This window comes from Struthio camelus, chromosome 6 (assembly GCF_040807025.1).
Source record: "Struthio camelus isolate bStrCam1 chromosome 6, bStrCam1.hap1, whole genome shotgun sequence".
Lineage (NCBI taxonomy): Eukaryota > Metazoa > Chordata > Aves > Struthioniformes > Struthionidae > Struthio > Struthio camelus.
Genome location: NC_090947.1, coordinates 21,446,280 through 21,467,605, shown reverse-complemented (window position 1 = coordinate 21,467,605; position 21,326 = coordinate 21,446,280). Strand labels below are relative to the sequence as shown.

General features: G+C 38.9%; 1 protein-coding gene across 3 annotated transcripts in view; it reads right to left on the bottom strand.

Moving 5' to 3' along the window:
• CHN1 (chimerin 1) overlaps positions 1-21,326 on the bottom strand; it is a 115,353-nt gene that overhangs the window by 69,819 nt on the left and 24,208 nt on the right. For all 3 annotated transcript variants that reach the window (XM_068948514.1, XM_068948513.1, XM_068948515.1), the window contains 4 exons: positions 13,315-13,353; positions 9,335-9,390; positions 2,404-2,435; positions 1,244-1,357 (listed from right to left, as the gene is read on the bottom strand). In XM_068948514.1, the coding sequence (XP_068804615.1) occupies positions 1,244-1,357; positions 2,404-2,435; positions 9,335-9,390; positions 13,315-13,353 (241 nt within the window). The remainder of the gene's footprint in view (positions 1-1,243; positions 1,358-2,403; positions 2,436-9,334; positions 9,391-13,314; positions 13,354-21,326) is intronic.

Here is a 21,326-nt window from a genome sequence, read left to right as displayed (position 1 = left end):
GCTAAGGAGCAAGAGCGTACAAAGACCGCATTTGTGTACTTTAAAAGCCAACAGCTAGACAACATAGCATTACTTGCTGTGGGATGGAAAGCGACATTCTAGACCACCACCCTTTCTAAGATAAGAGTCATCAAGCCAGAGCGTGAACAGTGAAATGGCTGCAACAGGCTGCAGTTTCAGATTCTGAGTTGTTTTGCCAAATGCTGAATTTCTTCAAAATAAATCAACAGTAACAGCTTTGCTACCATTTGAAACTGTTTCCCAAATGATCATCAACAGCTATCCATTCTCTTTTTTGTTGAGTGCAAAAATACATTTTACTGCTTTCAAAAAGCTTTTCCAGTTTAAAGAGATACCATGAAACCTAGAAGACACTCATCTTATGACTTGTTGGACTGGAAGAGCATGTGCAAAAGCAGCTATACCAATACATCCTGCAAGATGCTCAACAGCTTCATCATTCACAGCCTGCAGACTCTGTACTTTCTGCAACACCAGGAGTGAATGGTAGGAGTTCCTAGTCTTCAAGCCAGATGTTATGACACCTGTTTTCTTTTTAGTTTTGAATGAACATCATAAGAACAGAAGTAGATGAAATTGGTATTGCTTACCAGACCTTGCTTATTGCTTCATCGCAATGTATTATTTTAGGATAGTCTTGTTTTAGTCATAATCTTACTTTTCCTATATAATGCTTTCAGTAATTGTTTCTCTTTCAATGTTTTCCCGCCCTATTTAGATTTAAAACCTTGCTAGCGAACAGTGTCTCCCACCTACGTTTTTCCAAATTGACATATGGTGCTTAGGTGCACAACCCAGACCAAAATAACCTTAATTACTCTCAAGGTGCTATTATTCAGTGGGGATATTATCTTATTCACTTGATAGAATTTTACAGAGTGAGTGCAAATAGGTTAGGTAACAGGTGTTCAGACAAACTTACTGATTTATTGGCCAGTGACAATGACCTGAGAAGAGCAAAGGAAGGAAAACTATGCAACAACACAATTACAGTTATCTTGATGGTGCAAACAATAACGGAAGTTAGAACTTCAGAAATGGTTAAGAAGGGATAAAAATACCAACCCCCTAACCAGGCCACAAAAATACAAGTTCGTTAGAGGTTGACTATGGTTTAAAAAAAAAACAAAACAAAACAACAAATTTTAAGCATTAAGATCAACACCACAGTACATTCTTTTGAATATTTTATAAATTTAAAAATTAAATATTAATTACCAACCTTAATGCCAAAGTGTAGGTTCCAGGTTGCCGTTGGCTTTCACGAATGAGATAGCTTCCCTCTGCAACACTTAATAATTGGTCAGCTTCCTCTCTTGAGATCATACCATGGAATCTAAGGAACAGAGGCATTTTGAAATATACTCCTTTTCAAAGTTTTAAATTACCTTTTCGTCTTCTTTTGCAAAGAAATGGCTATAAAAATGACTATTTTGCAGGAATAGACGCCTTAAACTAATCTCCCTTTCTGCCTGCATTTGACTAGTTCTAGCCATCAAAGTCATTTTAAATGGTTTAGGAAGGCTTTTCTTCACCTACGAAACAAGCATATTGCTTTAAAATACACATCCATCACTTTAATATGTAGAAATCAGTCCATTTCCTGCTGTGGGCTTAATGGTTTGTGCCAGCAGTAACCAATACAGTATTTTGCAACACTCAGGGACATTATGCAATTTGCTAAAATCTTGGGGATTACATATGATCTCAGTAATTAATGGTATAAAAACCTAGCTATGCTATATATTTTATACCAAAATAAACACAAATAAAATCTGCTTAGTTTTCCCCCACAAAATCTAATCATCATTGCCATAACAGTCTGAAATAGGACAAATATATATCTACATGTATAGTATATTTATATTACATCTTCCGCATCTTTTTTTTTTTTCCTACACAAAACGATGTTGCAAAAGCCAGCATCTAAGGTAGAATAGGTAAGCCTTTAGAAGTGCAGCAACATGCATTTTCCTCTAAGTAGCATTCAATACTCTTCATATCCATCAGAAAACACAGCTGTAATTTTAGATAGACAAATAGCATTACTGTAGTAAGAATGTAATCCTGCAAGGACATTGAGCTGCAGCAGCCTGGCAGAAACAACTGAGCTGAGGTGAAAATGCAGTGACTGCTTGTGGTATATCCCAGAAAATGGAAAATCTGACCTTGCTGCGATCATGCATGCAGAAAGCTGAGCAGCTCGTGGAATGAGCTACTGCAAGGGAAAACAGCCTGGGAAACAGGGCCTGGGGCGTCCAGCCCCTTCTCCTTCTACTGAGAAACAGGCAGAAAAAACACAGTGCCCACAGCAAACACTTTCAATGTTTTCTCTAAATATTATCAACCAACAAGTCACTTTCAGATCTGTATGTTACTTACTCTCTTCCATAATATTTGGGTCTGTTCTCTACCTATTGAAAGAAACAAATGGAAACTGTGATGTTACATTTTAATAAATATATCAACATAGCAAGCATAACGTCTACAATACAGTATTAGAACAGAAAGGCATATAAACGCACTTCTGAAAGCACAGATAAAAATGCTACGGCAACTGTGGTCTGAAAAAACACTGTGAAAGCAAACAGAGAACTTCAGAAACGTTGCCTTTTGGAAGGCTCAAAACAGAGCGCGAAGGAACGAACTGCCCCTATCACACGTCATCCCTGGGGACTTTGCTCATACAAACTGAGAATGTCTAAATATTGCTTGTACAAATTGCCAAAAAATGAAACACCACCATTTCAAGGCGTAAATGTATTATATTGTTAAGCGCAGTAGTACAGTAAAACATCCACAAAATTCTTACACTTACAAAAGATTTACCAGATCTCTCCTTAAAGAGCTTAAATAGATAGCTTAAATAGATAAAGCTATTGGTGTCACTGTCGGGAAAAAGTAAATCACTATCATATCCCACCAGAGTGAGGGCAAGTGGAAGGTTAAATGATGAGAAAGCGCTTAATTCTTGAACTACTTGACCTCACAAAACTGTGTGATCTGCAATATCACCTAAATGGCCTGTGTATATACGTAATGCAAGACAGTCCATGCTCTAGAGAGCAGATAACGTAACGGACACAACAGGTGATGGGTGTCGGAAGAGGACAATTGGCCTACTAAGAATCTCAGATGAAGTAACTCCTTTGCAATCCTCCAGGATGCTGACAGCAGAGTAAGGAACTGCAAATCTCCCACAAGTTTGCTCAGTAATCTAAACCACCAGATTATCCTTCCTTGCCGAGTTTAACGGAGGGAAATCTTTTGGGAATGAAATTCAACAGTTGTGCAGCCGAAACTGTAAGTCTAAAATGATTCAGCTGTAAAAAAATGCCAAATATTCACAGTAAATTATCACCACAGTTTCATTTTCCTATCTTTCTAGAAAAAATGCCTTATAAATTAAAAGTAGCCTTTTTCTCCAGTTATCTCAAAGTAATATAAAGTTTTCCGATGTCCAAAATATCAAAAAATATATCCTAATGTACAGTCAAACAACAATTCTTCCATAATCCCAGAAAATAAAAAGCTGTTGTGATGCTTCATCACTTTAGAAAGATCACTCCATCACCAGAAAGACTAATAAAGTTCTAAAATATTTCTTTTTCCTACATAAGAACAAACAAGAGCTGACCAGTACGAGAACTGTTTTCAAAGATCCTGAAGAGACTAGATCATTTCAAAAAAGGAAAAAGCTTTCAAGGTTATCAGAGAAGTTTATCTATTCTCTGCTTCTTCAAGAATGTTAGGCATACAAATATTTCCGCTCAACTGGCTAAACAAGCCTAAAGATAACTGAATGCACAAGTCCTTGAAAGTCTTGCATATTTTCTTGTTAAAAGCAGGGGATTTATTCCATAGGAAGAGAGAATGTGAAAGCAGAAAGTTGAAAACATTTTATTATTATCATTATACAAACCTGCAACAATTAATCTTAGCAAGTAAAGCTCAGTTTAAAACTCTCAAAAAAAGACACTAGTCTCAGGCAGTTTATTAAAAAGAATCTTGTCATGAATTACATTTCCTATACTATACACACACAGACACACACACACATATATATATATGTGCACACAGACACACACACACAGTTACACCAACTTTACTCAACTTAGCAACTTAGGCTTAGCATTTTTCTTACTTTAGCTGTCCTTAACCAATTAGAAGCAACATGGGGCTTTCTGCGTCTTTTGTGTCCATTTGGACTTCAAAAAATTCCTGCCACGCTTTATTTCCATAAACTAACTGGAGAACCCAGGTTAGAAAAAAGAACCTGGGAAAAGAAATACCTTTTTGTTTCTGTTTAAAAGTGCAACTAAGGCTGTTAGCTGAAAATACAGTCCAACTGTTCTCTGCAGAGCTTCTTTCTCTTTTGACTATATTTTTGGGCCACAGTATTGTTAGCATGAGTAAAGGTAGCCTTAGCTAGGTGTAAAGCCAGTAAAACCAAGTCTGTGAATAGATAAATGGTGTGAACTTGGCAAGCGCCTTACAATAATCAGTCCTTTTGCAAAGAATTTGCTTACTATAAAACTTGGGAAGTCGTTCTGGATGAGTATCATCCATATAAAGCCACCTTCGAGAACAGCTCTAACAGAGATGTGTATTATATATGCTCAGTCTATGCTATGCTTCTTGACTATTCCCCAAGGCCATTGTGACAAGACTACATACAGACTCTGCTTAACAGGCTTGTCAACTATTAGCACTGGGTAAGGATGAAGCCTTATCACAGGGCTGAAAATGGCAATGACCTTAATTACCTCCATCACTTGACAAGTTTGATATCTTTTCATATATAATTATTCAATACTTATCTGAAGTATCACATGACATTCAAGGATTCCCTAAATATGCACATACACAGACACATATATAAAAGATTATATACACAAAAACAAATACAAATTCCAGGAAGGTAATACAATATTATTTGGAAAAATTTATATTATCTATGCAATCCTAATGCAGAAATCAAACGTCCTTAAAATGTTATGGTATCATCAACTTTGAAGTTTATAAACAAACATCATGCAGTGTTAACAGCCTCGGCTCTGCTGCACGTTCACAATAAAAAAAATCCCAGGTGGATGCGACGCTGTTTTTGTCTGACTGTAACTCCACTGATCTGAGTGCTACTCTGATATGAAAATGGAGTAACAGAGTGGAAACTTGAGTTGTCTGTATTTGAGAAGCATTTTCAGGTTAAGTAGGTCATTCTGTTGGCTGCATCTCTGACTATCAGCTATTGTATAACACGTGTCTTTACACCTTAAATAAAAGGTTGAGTTTTTATGATGTAATTTCCAATTATTGTTTAACAAGTGCTTTTTCCTCTCATCATCACTCACTCTTGCTTATTTCAACAACTGGAATACAATAATACAAGAGGAATAATCTATGTGCTAATACATTACAGAATTACATGTTATTCCCTCCCACTGACCTCTTTGATGTTCTCTGGACCAAAATTCTCCTCCTAATATTTATGAATTTGTTTATACAGCTGAATAATTCAACCACTTAGGAAAAGATTCTGCTCCCCACTGACTCACGCACGGCTGCTAATAGAAACCCAGCCGAGAAAGAGCAGATCACAAAGCTCAACACTAGCAGCAGAGGCTGAGACCACAGAGGAAGGTTAAACACGTTGCTGCTCACTGAATGTATTTTCACTTCAGATTTGGCTCAGCTGCATACAATGTTCAATGCTTATAATGAAAAACACTTTTAACTGTATTATAATGAAATTAATGTAGAAGCACAAAAATGCACAATGATAATGTATTATTTCAATTTTACCTTTATTAGTTAATACAAGCTTCAAAGAGCTGTATGTTTTGATAAATGGATTCTTTAAGAAAATGTGCTTTTAATATGTTCTGTTCTGCAGTTAAGTATCTGCAAATGACTGATTCTTACATAGGGCTGTTTTATTTAGCTCAATTCTTATTAATTTCTAAAAATTGCAGATTTTATTTCTGTCTTTACAATAGTGTTTGTGGTGCAGACGTAGATTTACTCTGCAATTCAACGGCTGGGATCAAACTATATTAAAATCAAAATGTCTTTCTTCTTTCTTCCCTCCCCCGGCACTTTGTACAGTCTCTTGAGTCACCCCCATTGATTCTAACAGATTTTTCTCCCCCAAACAGTCTAACTTTTCAATTTGCCACCTGTATAATAGCTAACAAAATTTTATAATAGTGATAAAACTCAGTGATAATGAAGATGAGAAAGCTATAGCGGTCAGGATGAGCTGTATATGAAGAAGCTTTACAGAGAGGCTTTTACATTTGCCTGGCACGAATAGGTAACTTGTTTGATTCTGAAAATAAAGTAATCTGGGACTGGTCAATACCTGAAGGACTTCCATCACTCCAGAGACAGGAGACCTTTTTAATATTCAGATACTGTATATACATCTCTGCTTATTCAACTTGATAAGCTAATATTATTCTGAGAAATATGGAAGAGAACTTGGTATAAATTATGCTTCAGACTTCTCATCACTTCAGGCATAAAGACGCCAAAAGACCTCTCCGCAGTCACACTAGTATGAGATGTAATGCCAATAGATCATATATATTCAATATGCTGGACCTCTTCAGTCATTTTACAGTTTCTCCCTGAATAGGTTGGACATATGCATTGTTCATATCTACATGCACAATTGTTACAACCATTACTTTAGCTGCTGTAAGACTTCCTTAATGGTACTGGTATTTTCCCAGTTCTTATATTTCTTTAGCTTTTTTCTTTCTTTAAGAAACTGAAAGGTGTATAGAAAAATTAAGCTTCTAATCCTGTCAGAATTAAAACAGTCAAACTTGTGGCTTCCAAAACTTCTAATTGAAGAAATGCTCATCACCACAGGAGCCAGGCAACTTTATGAACACACATTATAAGAAGGTCTGTCATTGCATGAGTAAACAACAGCAGGGCGCTGTGAGATAAGATTCCTCAAATAAAAGACTGCAGTGATTGCATAGTCATAACGTCAGCACCTCACAGTGAACACTGTCAGAAGGTTACCAAAAATCCTTTAAGTATCTTACAAGGTGCATATAGACATATACCCACACACACAGTAGCACTTCTCCCACCTGTGAAAGATCTTTGGAGAGGGAGAAAAAAGCAGCTATTTAACAGCACTTAGGAAGAGTAAACATAATACATTGGAGGAAGAGTGTAAAAAAACTCGTCCCATCCAGGTAAGCACATGCATAACTTTGAATACAAAGGTAGGTTACTGTTCAAGTGAGCCACACAGGACACTGTCACTTCCTAACTGCTCTATATGCCTGTTTTGTTGCATGCTCAAATTGCTCCGAAGAGCTTACAAACAACAGTGGAGAGGTGTGTATATGAGGACAGACAGAACACACAGAACTGGTGAGAAAGCCAGTGGTCTTAGCACTCTATTTTCTGTCAAGGTTTTTGTAATAATTTTTCTCTCAGAGATCATCCTTCTACTTCCTGAATAAACAGTCCAAGAGGAAAAAGCAGGAGGGGAAGGACACTACACGCAGTAAGACAAGGAAAAAGAAGAAGAAAAGAGAAACACCAAGAGAAAATGATGCTCCTCCTAATATTGTGCAAGGTTCCAGATGGCGTGGGGTCCACCCCCATTCTGCACAACTGTTAGGTAAGGCTTAATCAGATCCAACAAAACACTTGAATGGACTTCTCTGGGAAATGAATAATCCCACTGAAGTCTATGGGAAAATCTCCATGCATGCCAGGAAGGCTAGCTTATTATTCTTGAACTGGAAAGAGTCTTACTGCTTGCAGTGGACATTCATACTCTTTAGTTATGAACATGCATTAGAAAACTAAGATCCTACAAGACTTCAGATATTTTGCATAATAATGTACTGAAAAATCCTAACACAGAGAACACAGAATGGAAAAGGACCCTGCTAATAACATTGCAATGTGAATCAAAACCTGGAAAAGCTTTTTTTTTTTTTCATAGTTCAAGTCTGGTCTTCTATAAATCTGTTCCTCAAATCTCTGTCCCACCTTACCAGATGCATGTAAGATCTCTGCACAACAACCTGAAGAACCTCCCTTTGCATGGAGGCTCATTAGCAGTGGCAACACTGGTTAAAAAGGAATCTTTTTGCCACGTTGTTCTTGTGTCGTCTTTTGTTAATTTGATAAATTTGTATTTTTATAAAAGATACAGCTAAAGCTCCGTGCAGTTGAGCAGGATGTAGCTATATGAAAGAATAATGCACTAGTTCTACGAGTGTTTCCCCTAAATGAAATATTTCACTTCCATAAAACCTCTACTTTTTATCCTAGGAGTTGACAGACTACTTGGTAGAATCACAATTAGGCATTTGAAATGAAGACAGCAAAACGCCTGTTTAATTCGGTAAAGTAAACCTCTTCGTGAACTAAACTGGAAGCTATCAATGTTCCTGGAAGTACTACGTCCCCCTGTATTTAATACTATGTCAAAATGACTAACATATTTCAAAGATTAATTTCCTTTCTCTTAGCACGTGATAAAAATGATTATATTTTATTGCAACAATTTAATAACCTCCAGTGGTTATTCAGTATGAGCTGTGTTTTGTAATATTGTTTAACAAGTCAAACCTAACATTTCAGCATTTTTGAAATTGAAATTGATCTTTCCCAAGTTCCCAACTGAAGCTGCAAGACAGATGCAGGTATGAGCACAAACTTGCTGGTATGGACGTTTGGTATCTGTTAAAAGCCACCACAGTTCTGAAGAGGTGCTACTCTTCTGCAACGCTGCCGAAGGCGCATGAGCAGCTCTGGGCCTGTCCCAACAAGTGACCCCGTGAGCAGATCTCAGCTTTTGTATCACTGCGTATCGACAGGATCCCATCGCTATTGCCTGGAATCTTAAAAGCGGTGGCTTTGCATAGCTTAGTTACTAGGATTAATAAGCCAAACTACTACGGATCAAGTAACAATGAGAAGAGGTTTCAGCTTTCTATCTGCTGATTTATTGCATGCATTTAGCAGCAACACATGTAAGAACAGATGCATATTTCCTCTGCACAGCTCTGCTCTTGCTTCTGTGAATTTCTAGGTGCAGAAAAAAACATGTTTCCAGTTATTTAAGAATCAAAAACCAGTAAATGATTCTCAGGTATACACATCATATTCAAAATGCGTCTTAATTCTATTTTTAGATTAAACGGATTTCCAGGCACCATCAATCGCAGTGCCAAGTCTCCCACATAACAGTTGTTTGAGTTGTACAACATTTAAGTATAGACTTGGAATTCAAGGACTGTATAAAACATTGAATCTTTATGATACCTACCTCACGAGTGCAGGTTATCCTTCTAGGATGAGGAGCTTCCTGTTGCAATTGATACACTGAGAGAAGGCAGAAGTTAAATTCTTATTAATACAGAATCACTGTATACATCAGGCATTTTAACATTGAAATTTGCTGTTTAAAAAAAAAAAAAACCACAAGATTTCTTGCAAGATTTTATGCAGGGCCCAAGTGATAGAGAGTCACTGGGTAAGGGTAGGCAAGCTTCACTCACGCAGATCGGAAAAGAAATCAGGATAAACAGAAAATTAAATGTTATTATATGTCAAATCATGCAGCTGTCAGACTTTCTTCAGTAATCAGCTGGAGTCTCATCCTACTACGTTAGGCACACTTTCAGTCACCAGAAATCTGTAGAAACTTTACAGGAATCACTCAGAACTTTGCAGATTCAAGCCCTCTGCTTTTGCCACTACTCAACACTAACCTTTTTGAATAAAGAAAAAAATGGCCTTTGCATTTGCAGATCTAAAGACATTAGGCGTTGAGTAGCAGGGTCAAACAGGTAAGGCTCAAGTTGTGGGGCCTTACTAATATCTTCCAACCTCCCCCCCCCCCCTTTTTTTTTTTTCTTAAAAAAAAGCCCCATCAGGCCAAAATAACTCTTAAAAGCCAGTTATAAATTTAATGGTACTAATATGCTGACATAATAATGTACTACCAGAGGACTCTCAACTTCTTCCACAAAAGGAGTCTGGTTTGGCAATTCACCTTCAAAATGAGGCTGTCAATACTAATTTAATATCTGAATAGTATGCTGGAAATTATCTTTCTGTCATTAGTACTAACACCGAGGTCTGATAACAAACGCTGTCATCTCCTTCAGACAACAAGACTATACATTAATTTACCCAATAAGATTTGATTTCATTATGCTTGTCATTTGATCACAAGTCTTCCACCCACAAATATTGTATTAACATTCTAAATTACATGAGAATGGAGAAAGTGGCAAAATGCCTGATGATATGGCAAACATAGGATTGGCTGGAAAAATTCACTTCCTTTGCTCCAAACAAAAACATCAACATTTTACGTTGCTGTTACTAAAAATCAATGGGTATAATTCTGTACTGGTATTACAAAAATGTTTTTTGCGAGTGATGAAAAATAGCACATTAATATATAAAACAGCAAGCTTCATTTCAAACATAGCAAGACCATTTATTTGCCTGGCATGCAGATTCTCTAGCTTCCATTATAAAAGTCCTATTTGATGGCACTAGTCCTTGTCCATGTCCAATTTTGAGAACTGCAGTCAAGTTCAAAATGAAAAAAAAAATCACAAAGTGAGTAGGGATATCTCTGGATGTCATAATAGAGCACTGGAGAACCACAATCAGCACGCTCTGCACAAACGGGCTAAAAAATCACAAATTGTTTCCCACCTGACTTCAAGCAAGGCTGAAAAGATTTTCTGGAAGAAACTCTTCAACAGACAGTACCTTTTCTCCCTTTCCACTCAGAAGCACAGTTACATCACAGAACAGGCTCCCTATCCTCCTCCCATGATTGATGTTTGCAGTTCAAACTGTTCAACACCAGCTTCCTTGCTGCAACTGTTGCCAAGGCAGTCAAACAAGACATTCCTCTTCATCCATCACGAGACAGAAACATAATCGAACTCTATGATTGTGCACTTAATTCTAAATTATGAAAAAGGCACACCATGGTGAACCATGATGGCGTAGGAGACCGGGCGCACAACGCATTTGCGCACACCTATGCCTTCTGGTCCTGACAAGCTGCCAATGGGGCATAAAGAGCATATAAAGATTATAGATTACGGCAAAAAATAAGCTGAACAGAGGCAGTGCTCCCTGAGTTCACAGATGTTCAGCACTGTGGTTCAATATTAATGCTTACAACTGAAAGCAAAACACACAGAAGTCAGTAACAAGCACATAAACATGCTGCAGTCATGATTAATGATTTTTAATACCAGGGAGTGAAAGTGTATCAATTTTATCTTTTAGCCATCCTCTGTAAAACAAAAGCTTGTTCCAATCATTGTGTGTGCAACTGCTTTAATATTAAGCAACTGATGTGGCATATGACAAGCTCCTGATGCAATAAATTATGATTCAAAAGGCACAGACAGGCTTTGCCACTAATTCGCAGACGGACTAAGGTCCCAACCATCTCACCAACTGTATACGTTGGCAATTGTTAAAAATCGTTCCGACTCTAAACAAAATACTGAAGACAGACAAATTCAAACTTTTTTTTTTAAAACTTGCTGCCTTTATTTTTTTCACTTAACATAAAATGCATTTAAGAGACTGCAACATTCCTAGACTTTTGAGACCTATGCAGTTTTGTCAACTCCTGCAATTTTTATTACAAATTTCACAGTACTTGATTATTTACTTAAGTATCATCTCCATGAAACTTCTCACGAGATGCGCTCTTATTTACAAAAGTATTTTAATCCTCAAAGTTGCATAGAAGATCTTGAACGTTTAACTTTTCACTTTAACAAATCAAAATTCAGAAACCAAAAATCAAAACCAATATCAAGGCTTGTTTATGACTGTTCAGGCCTAACTGTGACTGATAAACATGTGAGATTGGCAACAGCAGGGACAGAACAAAAGCAACTAAACTCCATGAGACCTCAGCAGAAGGGTGATTTAGGTGGTGGAAAAGCTCTTTTGCCAATGCCCATTTTAATTCTACTACATATTTTTAGCTGACTGAAAAAAATCTCATCTGCTTGCTTACGCTCCTTTTAACGCAGAACACCAAGCTGTTAAGACCAAACTAAAATCTCTGATTGAAAAGAACCTCCCGTTCCTTTTTGAAAGAACTGAACTCTCTCGGATGTTAGCTCTCTCCAACCTATAGGGAACAATACTTTCATCATGCAAAACGTTGCTTGAGTAAACACCTTGAGCCAGCCTCAGGACACCAAGCCTCCAGAATACATACAAAAGAAAAAGTAAACGTAGGTTTGACATGCCGCCAAGTGCTGTGTGTTAAACAAACAAACATTCTGCTTTCGAAATCTGCTTTTAGCAGAAGACCTCTTTCCCGCTTTTTTGAAACCTCAAGACGTCTAGCACCTGCCCTTACCTTCTCTATTTACAGACAAAGAAATGGAGTTTACAGGCGGGACACTGTGGGAAACTACGATACTTTACTACGGTGCCTTTTCATACATGCATTTTCTTCAGCCTCCTGGAACCTCCACCAGCACTGCTGAAGAAAGATTATCCTGTTACATGGAAATGTTTGTACCTCATATTTATTTATTTATTTAAAGTTAGGAATGAAAAAAGAAAAATTGTGAAATTCTCAGTGGAAAGGAATTGAGCTCTGATCGCAGCGCAGTGTGTCTGGGCTGTTGCCCTGCGTACTTGACTAAGGACACCTGCAAGTCCAGCTTCCGCAGAGCTAGGGCAGGCCCCCAGGAGAGCTGCACAGCCAAGGCAGGCAGGCTGGTAGGAAACCAGGCCCTTCTAGGGGGACTTCAGAAAATCACCTTGTGATTTCATCGGCACTCCACGTCAAAAAAATGCTCTTATTTTACTGCATCAGCAAATTCTGAGGAAAAACTATTTATTTTGAATTCTTTGCAATCGGCTCTAGTCTCAACTCTAGTGACATATGTTAGCAAATCATACGAGCCCTAGCAGTATCCAAGTGATAGTAACTGTAAGGCAACAGCAGAGTTTACGCAAGCCCCAGTCTACGCAGGCAAACCAACATAAGGCAGCCCCACGAGCCCCAGGAGCCACTCACGCTAGTAAGGTGCGCACAGTCTAGCCCTTAGAAAAATCTGCATCCATTTGGCTTTGACGATAAATGACTGCAACTGTCTCTAGATAATAATGAACCTTTTTACTTTTGATACCTCTTAAATTGATATTCTAATGAGAAGAAGAATTATGATTACTTTGAAGCACTGAACTGAAACTTTTTCAGCTCAGATTTGAAAAAAAATCAGTGGATATACTTACAGTAAGATTTCCAAACAGGTGGTCTGTATTCATCAGTATCTGAAAGAACAACGACAAATCTTAAGGATGTATTAGAAGCATTTTAGAACAGAAATAAGCCTGCAGAAGCTGTTGCAGATTTATTGAGATAAATACTGCACCTAGATTCTACAGTTACTTTTACCAGTGGAGTAGAGAACAGTTGTGAAGTTCCCTCCTCCTTACTTGAAATGAAAAACAAAAAAGGGTATGTTTTGAAGACTGACAGAATAAAAGCTATATAAAACCATTCGCAAGATGGCAAACACACACAGATCAGAAGCCAAAACACTAAAGACATACAAAGGAGGGACATGTATTGTTTTATTATGTATATACTTGAAAGTTCGCTTTTAAATTACACTGAAAAGATATTTGATCTCAATTTATACTCCAATAAACCAGTTTGCACCCAACTCATTCCTGCCCTTAGCTTTTTCTTCTTCTGGACAACAATTAAGTAATAACTCTTAAAACAGTATCACAGCATGTAAGTACTACTGAAATATTTTGCAGAAGAGGAGCGTTTCTTTCATACTGAGTACAAAACTCTACTTTGAAGGAGTCAGCAGGTACTAAAAGCATACACCTAATCACAAATTTTAACTCTCAAATAGAAAACTTTGAGAATTTTTTTTAAGTTCTGTCTCGCTTGTGAATTGCTGACAATTGATCTGACATTTTGAGCTCAGGGCCCTGTCACTAACTTCATCTCCAAATCACTATTTCACACTTCTGACCACATAATCCCAGCTTTAATTCTGATCCTGCAAGGGGCTGAAGCTTTCTGCAAGATGCTGTGCTTATCTGTCGTGAAACTGCTGGGAGTTATTCAGTACTCACGATGTCAAAAGGTCCATAGTTGAGAAAAAGCAGTCTCTTCTCACTGACGCATTCATTTCTCAGCTGCGTTTGCACATGTCTGTTCACATTGCTAATATCTGCTGCATTCAACCTAACCTTAATTTCTACATGTTATTATGAGGTTACATTAAAGGACCATCTAGGAACCTGTTCGTTCTTTTGTTTTGCCTCCCCTTAGCATAAGCAAACTTTCTCTGAATACTTGCTTTAGTCCATCTCTCCTATCTACAGTCAAAATACCTCTAAGTCAGAGCTTAGCAAAATTAGATGCTTTCTAGTTTAACTGGTAAACTTTTGCACTGAAGCTTCCCAGATCCACCCCAGCATGCTGTCCACCCTGGCTGAACTACCATTTCGCTTGATTTTTTTATCTTGTATTTTACTGCTACATACAAAGAGGGTGCAGTCCTTATAGCCTGCCTTGGTGTTATAAATTCAGTTTTTTGCTGTTATTGAGGCAGCACTTGGGTCACACTGCCATTGCCAAGAAGATTGTTTGTTTGATCCTTGAAAGGCCCTGCAGATGTGCTCCAACGTTCTGGGGATCTGACAGAGCACCTCACAACCGTAGAGAGGTCTTCAGCTGCCCACACTATATTGTCAGTGAAAGAAAATCACCAGCAACAGATGCACCAATGGTTATTCATTCCTACCATGATATTTTTTAATTAAAGCAGTGCAAGTAGATTCATTCCAGAAACATGGTAACATGATCCCTTAAGCACTGTAATGTCACATGGATAAAAAGGCAAAACCTTTAAGTAAAAATAATGGGTTCAGTCCCAGAAGACTATTCTTGCCCCATTAGTTGATTTTTTTGGGGGGGCTATAGTCTATTTATAGGCAACACATGCATCACTTTGATTTACAAATAAATGTTTTAAGTAAAGGATAATATGCACTGTATTTGTAAAATATGAGCTGACTGTTATGAAAATACACATATCTTGGCAGTCTAATCTACCTTTGCTTGCACTCAAGCTGTATAATTGTTACAGCTAAGGGCAGCATGATTATAAAACTGAAAAGCAACAATATTTGTGCCAAACAGAAAACCCCAAACCTTGTTAAAGCCAGACAAGAACAGCAGTAACTTTCATATAACAAACATTTAACATTCAGAAATTGGAAGGAATGATTTTATGTTATGCAGCTGTGCACAAGTATTTGGTTAGAAAATCTGCCTGTGAGCTTTACTGCCTTAACACTGTTAGAATATCCTTAGGCCATCCCACATGAGGGAATGAAAAACAAAAGGTCATTTCTATTGTAATTTAAAAATACATTATCTGATATAAAATACTATAGCAGCAAGTAGAGTGCTGTAACAACAGTGAAGGAGTGAGTCTGTAGTTTTTGTTTCTGCGCAGGAATACTTCTATCATTAAAACCACTCTGCTACATAAAGATAAAATAGAAGGACTATTAACACCAGATTGGTCTAATGGCAGTTATCTGTTTTTCAAAATTAATTGTTGTTGTCCCATTTACCAAGTCAATCATCAGTATCATGAAAGGAAAAGGGCTTGATTTTCATATAATGCAGGTTTCCATGTACGGCATCTCAAATTAAGCATCCAAAGTACCTGAAAACCACTCTAAGGCATGATAAAAAACTAAAGAAAATGCTAAACCCAAAATACATTTTCTCACTAACACTGCACCACCTTCTAATTAACACAATAAACTCTACTCTGTCAGTTCTCAGGTTTTTCTACAGCTCCCAGCAGTGAGGTATCTAAGCTCTGCTAAATGTTTCCATGATAAGATAAAATCGTTTTCTACAAGCTGTGCAACATGTTTTATCTTAGCTGTATTTTCTACCTTAAGTGAACCTCAGTTCAACTTAAAGCTGATCCTCTCCAAAAGTCTGGAGTACCAAAGAAAATACAAACGCATAAAAAGATGCTACAAACTCTATCCAGATGTGATCCTACCGACAGCAGTGAGACTTTCACCGACATGAAGGCCACACTCATCAGCAAATAGGTTTTTAGATCAAGCATACTGTCCATGTACGTAAATTGCAATTTTAAACTGAGCCTGGATAAGCTGATAGGTGCTGAATAATCTTCCTAACCTTTAAAAATGAAAAGGTTTGATTATTTCCTGCCATTCCAAGCAGTGACAGCTTTTGAATTCTTCAGAACTTTGCTCTGATTAGAGGGGAATACCTGTAAGGTTTTATTTTATATAATATAATGAGATTTCTTCAAATTCTCTACCCTGAAACCACACCGATTTCTAAAAATTTTCCAGCCTGGCACAAATCAGAAAGAAATAACTGTCTGCTCAGAACTTGCACTGACATTTAAGCTCCTAAATAGATCTGTCATATTATAAATACATATGTATCTGTAAAGAAAAAAATAAGAATATCTTAAACTGACATAGCACTTTAAATCCCACTGAGACCCAAAGCAATTTACAAGGTAAGGGGGTGCAGAAAGTATACATGAAAATATACTCACAGGCCTTTTACCCTGAAAAAACAATTTTTACTCTTGAACCAATACCAAAATCAAGCTAGTCTTGAAAACAAGCATCTTATCACAGACCTAAAATAGCTCATGTGTCATGAGAGCAGGAAATCACTGTAGTGTTTCTAGTTCAGGCACGGACCTACGTTTCTTAGGTAACCTGCATGACAGGTTACCCATTTCTCAGCTTCTTCACTGGCACAGGTTTGCCAGCCCAGCTCTCTCTCCAGCGCACAAGGGCAGCCAGACATCCTCCATTATTTCTTAAATAATTCTCAGCACTTTCTTGCCCTCACCTTCTTTCCTCCCCAAAATACTTTCCCCCTCTCTCTTCGAGGACTTGGCCTTCTTCCGACCTTAGTGGTTTCCAGCTCATGCAAGACCACCAGTCTCACTGCAGAGCAAGGCTGGTCCGTCTCCCACAGCAGCCCGGCGACGACTCATCCACCTGGCCCACGCTACCTGCTCAGCATCTCCATCCCCAATCACCTTGTCACCGGTCAAGGCAGGCAGCCTTGAAATCTGCCTCAACTCAGGTATGTTCTCTCCTTATTTCTCTGTGTGGGGAGAAAGCAGAGGCAGAAGAACCTGAAATAGCTCAGTCAATAGATCCTTTCCAGCCAGAAACGCCACAGCAGGAAGGAACATGCTTTTGGGGCCCAGCATGGCCTCCTCCAAGCACACAAATTAATGAAAGAAAAAGGAAACTACCTATCTTGTGAGTGAGCTGTCTGCAATGAAGAAGTGAAAAGCAGAGCCTGATTTTCAGAAATACATGCCAGCACCAGAAAAGGCCTTCTGCCGATAGGAAAGTTATACAGCCACTTAGGAGAAGTTCATATACAGATACAAATGCTATGAGAGCATCTCAGATTTTTCCATAAATGCACATTTGACTAATTGTGACATTGCAGTGTAGTATTTCCCCTTCATTATTTTCAGTCTTTCTTACTCACTTCCATTTTATCCTTTATATAAATCTGGACAACTTTAGCACTTTCCAAGTGAGCATTTTAACTGCAGATATGAAAATCGTTACTACTGCCTCACACTGTTTAGACTGCTTGTCTCTGTGTATTCCTTTTATAGAGAGAATAAAAATGTTTACCTCTGTTTGAAATGGTTTTTTCTATTTTGCCATTGAAGATCAACCAGCTCTAGGGTAGAGCAGCAGTGGCCTAACCATGCATGGTAACCCCGAAAAATAGTTTAGGACTTACTGTGACGTTCCCTATAGAACATTCAGTTTTATTTTTCTGTTACTGCATATCATTCCTGGCAGCATGGTGATCTGCAACACCAGGCCGGAGATTAGATTAGCGCTGTCTGAAAGGAAACAATCAGCTTTCTGCTGACACAGCAGCTCTTCCTCCAAACTTTGTTTTTATCTGGCAATATCCCATCCAACACAGGTGAGGCCTCAAGCAGCTTACCTTGTGGAAGAGGTCAATTCTTAGCCTTGTGCACTAAAAATGAAAGTGGTCAGAAGAAGAAAATCTAATTTATTGTTTTCTAAACAAATCGAGGACAACAGAATGGTTTAGCTCATAAGTAAGAAAAGAAGTAAGAAAATATAAAACATTCTTCTATATCCTGTGACCTGGGCCCTAACCAGCAAGTGTTAGTATGTGTTTTAAGATGCTGTATCTTGCTTTGTATGGCAGCAACATGCGTCAAAGTATAACTCCTGGAGAGGCGCCTGGTGAGCAGATGTGCCCATTTGCTGACCCATACAACAGGATTTCTCTGGGTGCCCAAAAAGATCTTCTAGGAAATTCCTCCTCAGCCTCAAAGTCTTGCTTATCACCTTCCAACTGCCCAAAGGGCGCATATAAGATTACCTGACCAACAGAAACAAAGTCAGAATTTATTTGCTGATGAGATTCTCAAGTCACAGAAACAGCCAGGAAAACGTCGTTCCCTCTCTGTTTTCAGAGCACAAATGCCAACAGCACTGCAGAGACGAAGCTCTAGCCATCACAAAACGTTTTAAGCAGCAGCCAAACAGGCCCTAGCAGTTAGGGCTTTTGTGCACTCCCAACTAAAATAAAACTCAACTAGCATTACGGTAATTAAAGGATGAATATAGCCACCGTCCGGGACAGCAGGAGTAAACCAGATGGGCTACAATACCCCGGTTTCAGGGTGAACATAAAAAGCTGATCTCTGGCTGTCAGCACTTGGTGGTGATCCAGCAGCACATGCAGCATTTCCAGCGGGAAGCCCCCACCACCACCAAAGTGGGGAAGGAGGAGGGAGAGGAAAGGCAGAGGCTGCTCCGGGGAGGACAAGCAGGCAAAGAGGGTGCAAATCTCTCATTGAACTTGGTCACTCCTGGAGAAGACAATGGGATCACTGCTTTTTCTCCTCAAATTGCCCGCTATGCCTCTGCTATTAGCAGGCAGTGAGTTAAATGATGGTATGTACTAGCGGGAGGCAGAGGCAGGGTTTTGACCCCAAACGCAAGCTGTGCTGACTGCTGGTCCGTTGCACAAGGTGCTGCCCCAAGCCCTCCATCAGCGCCCGGCACACAGCACGTCCAGCACCCGGCAGCCAGAGGCTCACCCCGGTTCGCTCCGACTTGCGCTCGGTTAACACAGAGAGTCATGTTCAACCTTGCTGGCTGACATGAAATGTCTTCCTAGGATCAAAGACTTCTTTAGCATTTAGTTTCTTAATATGAATATGAAAAGGAAAATGATCCTCTGACTCAGTCATGCCCCATCTTTATTTTCCCACAGCACAGAGGTAACAAATTATTTCTGACCAAAAAGCCTCCCACAGGCTTACAATATGCTTTTTAAGAGACCTCAGACAAGTTTCCTTTCTCTTAAAAATTGTTATATGGCTGTGTTACACAAAACATTCTCATTTTATTTGGGTTTAAAATTGACTGAATAAAAACCTGTCAACTCAAACGTAACCTTAATCTGTTTGTCCCTAAAAACAAAGACATTAATTACAAGAACCCTATGGTACACGTGACCCAGATCCATTTGGAAAACACAAGGGATTTCATTACCACAGCAATTACAACATCACAGAATTTCCTTTTTTGACAGAAAGATACCTGCAGGGCTGAGGATATTTCAGGCAGTGAACATTGTATTTTTTCAAAATTCCAGTATATACAATATACTGTATTACATTCAGCAATAATGACTTATACTTCCAGATTTCTTTCAGTACTGAGTCTCTGATGCTACTCTAACATTGTCCTTGGCACATTAATTCCTTTGCATTAAGGGCGGGGGGAAGCTTAGAAAACTTTCAGACATGTCAACACCCTTTCCCAAGCAGCAAACCTCATCACATACTGCAAGGTAATTCACTGTAAAAGCTTTCAAATACATCACAATACATCTCATACATCCCATCTCCCCATACATCTAGGCAGTCAGAGTGGCATTCACTTTAACATCGAGGTAGATGTTAGCAGCTCACCACACTTCCCAGATGTGCATGGGCCACTAAACCGTTCTTCCCCGTGGCAGGTCTCCTGTTGCACCCTGTCCTGACTGAAAAAGCCACTTTGCGGGGAACAGACATTATGTGTCAACTAATACCCAGGCTCAGAGTAGGGACAAATGGCACCAAGAAGGTCCTATCTGCACCTCTGGCCAGGCCAGCACAGCTCGTCTCCCTGAGGAGATGGCATCCTGCAGGTGCCCCCAGGAGCCATGTCTGCTGCACCAAGCTGCATCCAGGGAGGCCTTGGAGAACCTGGCAGGCATGTGGGGCACTTTGCCAAGGAAATGATCCAGCTCTGTGCCCACGGCTGCAGGCATGCCACCAGCAACAACTCTCCTTATGCAATCACTCTTCACCTTTGCCTTGATCTTCGGCCCAGGTAGCTACCCTCCTCAGTTCCTGTATTACCCAATGCATGTGGGTAGGTTTGGACTTTTAAACCTAAACTATGTTTGAATTACTTGAGCAAGAAAGCAGAAGCAACTGAATGTATTTTCTTCACATTTTCCAAAGAAATTCCCATCTGGGAAGAGGAGGAGAGTACAATACAATTTGAGGAAAAGTTAATAAACCAGTGAAAATAGGAACTCAGAATAAAAGCATCCCTTCAGCTGCAGCACGGCACTAAATCACTCAGACTATGCAGCAGGAATTTTTTAATGGGACAAAATTTTTCTTTGCTCTTTCGTCTTCACAAGTTTTTGCTTATACGATTCCAAACAAACATAACTCGGCTTCAGAGCTCTGACACTGGAATAAAAATGGTTAAGGGGAAGCAGCTGTGAGCTATACCCTTGAGAGCTAGAAGGGCCACTTCCATTTCTCAGCTGAGCTGACCGAGTGATTGCTTTGCTCGTGGGAGCCAAGAAAGCACTCTTAGCCAAAGCAATGGGGCTTCAAGAAGGCCATGCGCTGAATAATTCAGTCAGCCTTTAGGGGGAGGGGGAAAATCACACTACCTTCCTCGTTTCTATGAATGTCTGATCTGGAGACAATAAATTCAATGGAAATGCTTCTAATGGGGTTGAATAAGACACCCACTGACAACAGCTAGAGTTCAGTGCCTTTTATTGGCAGGTTTACTCTTACTGTGAATAATGGGGAAACTTTAATGAGTAGTCTTCTGTTTACCATAGTCACTGCTGCTGTTAAATAAACTCATCTTTTAAGTTATTAGAC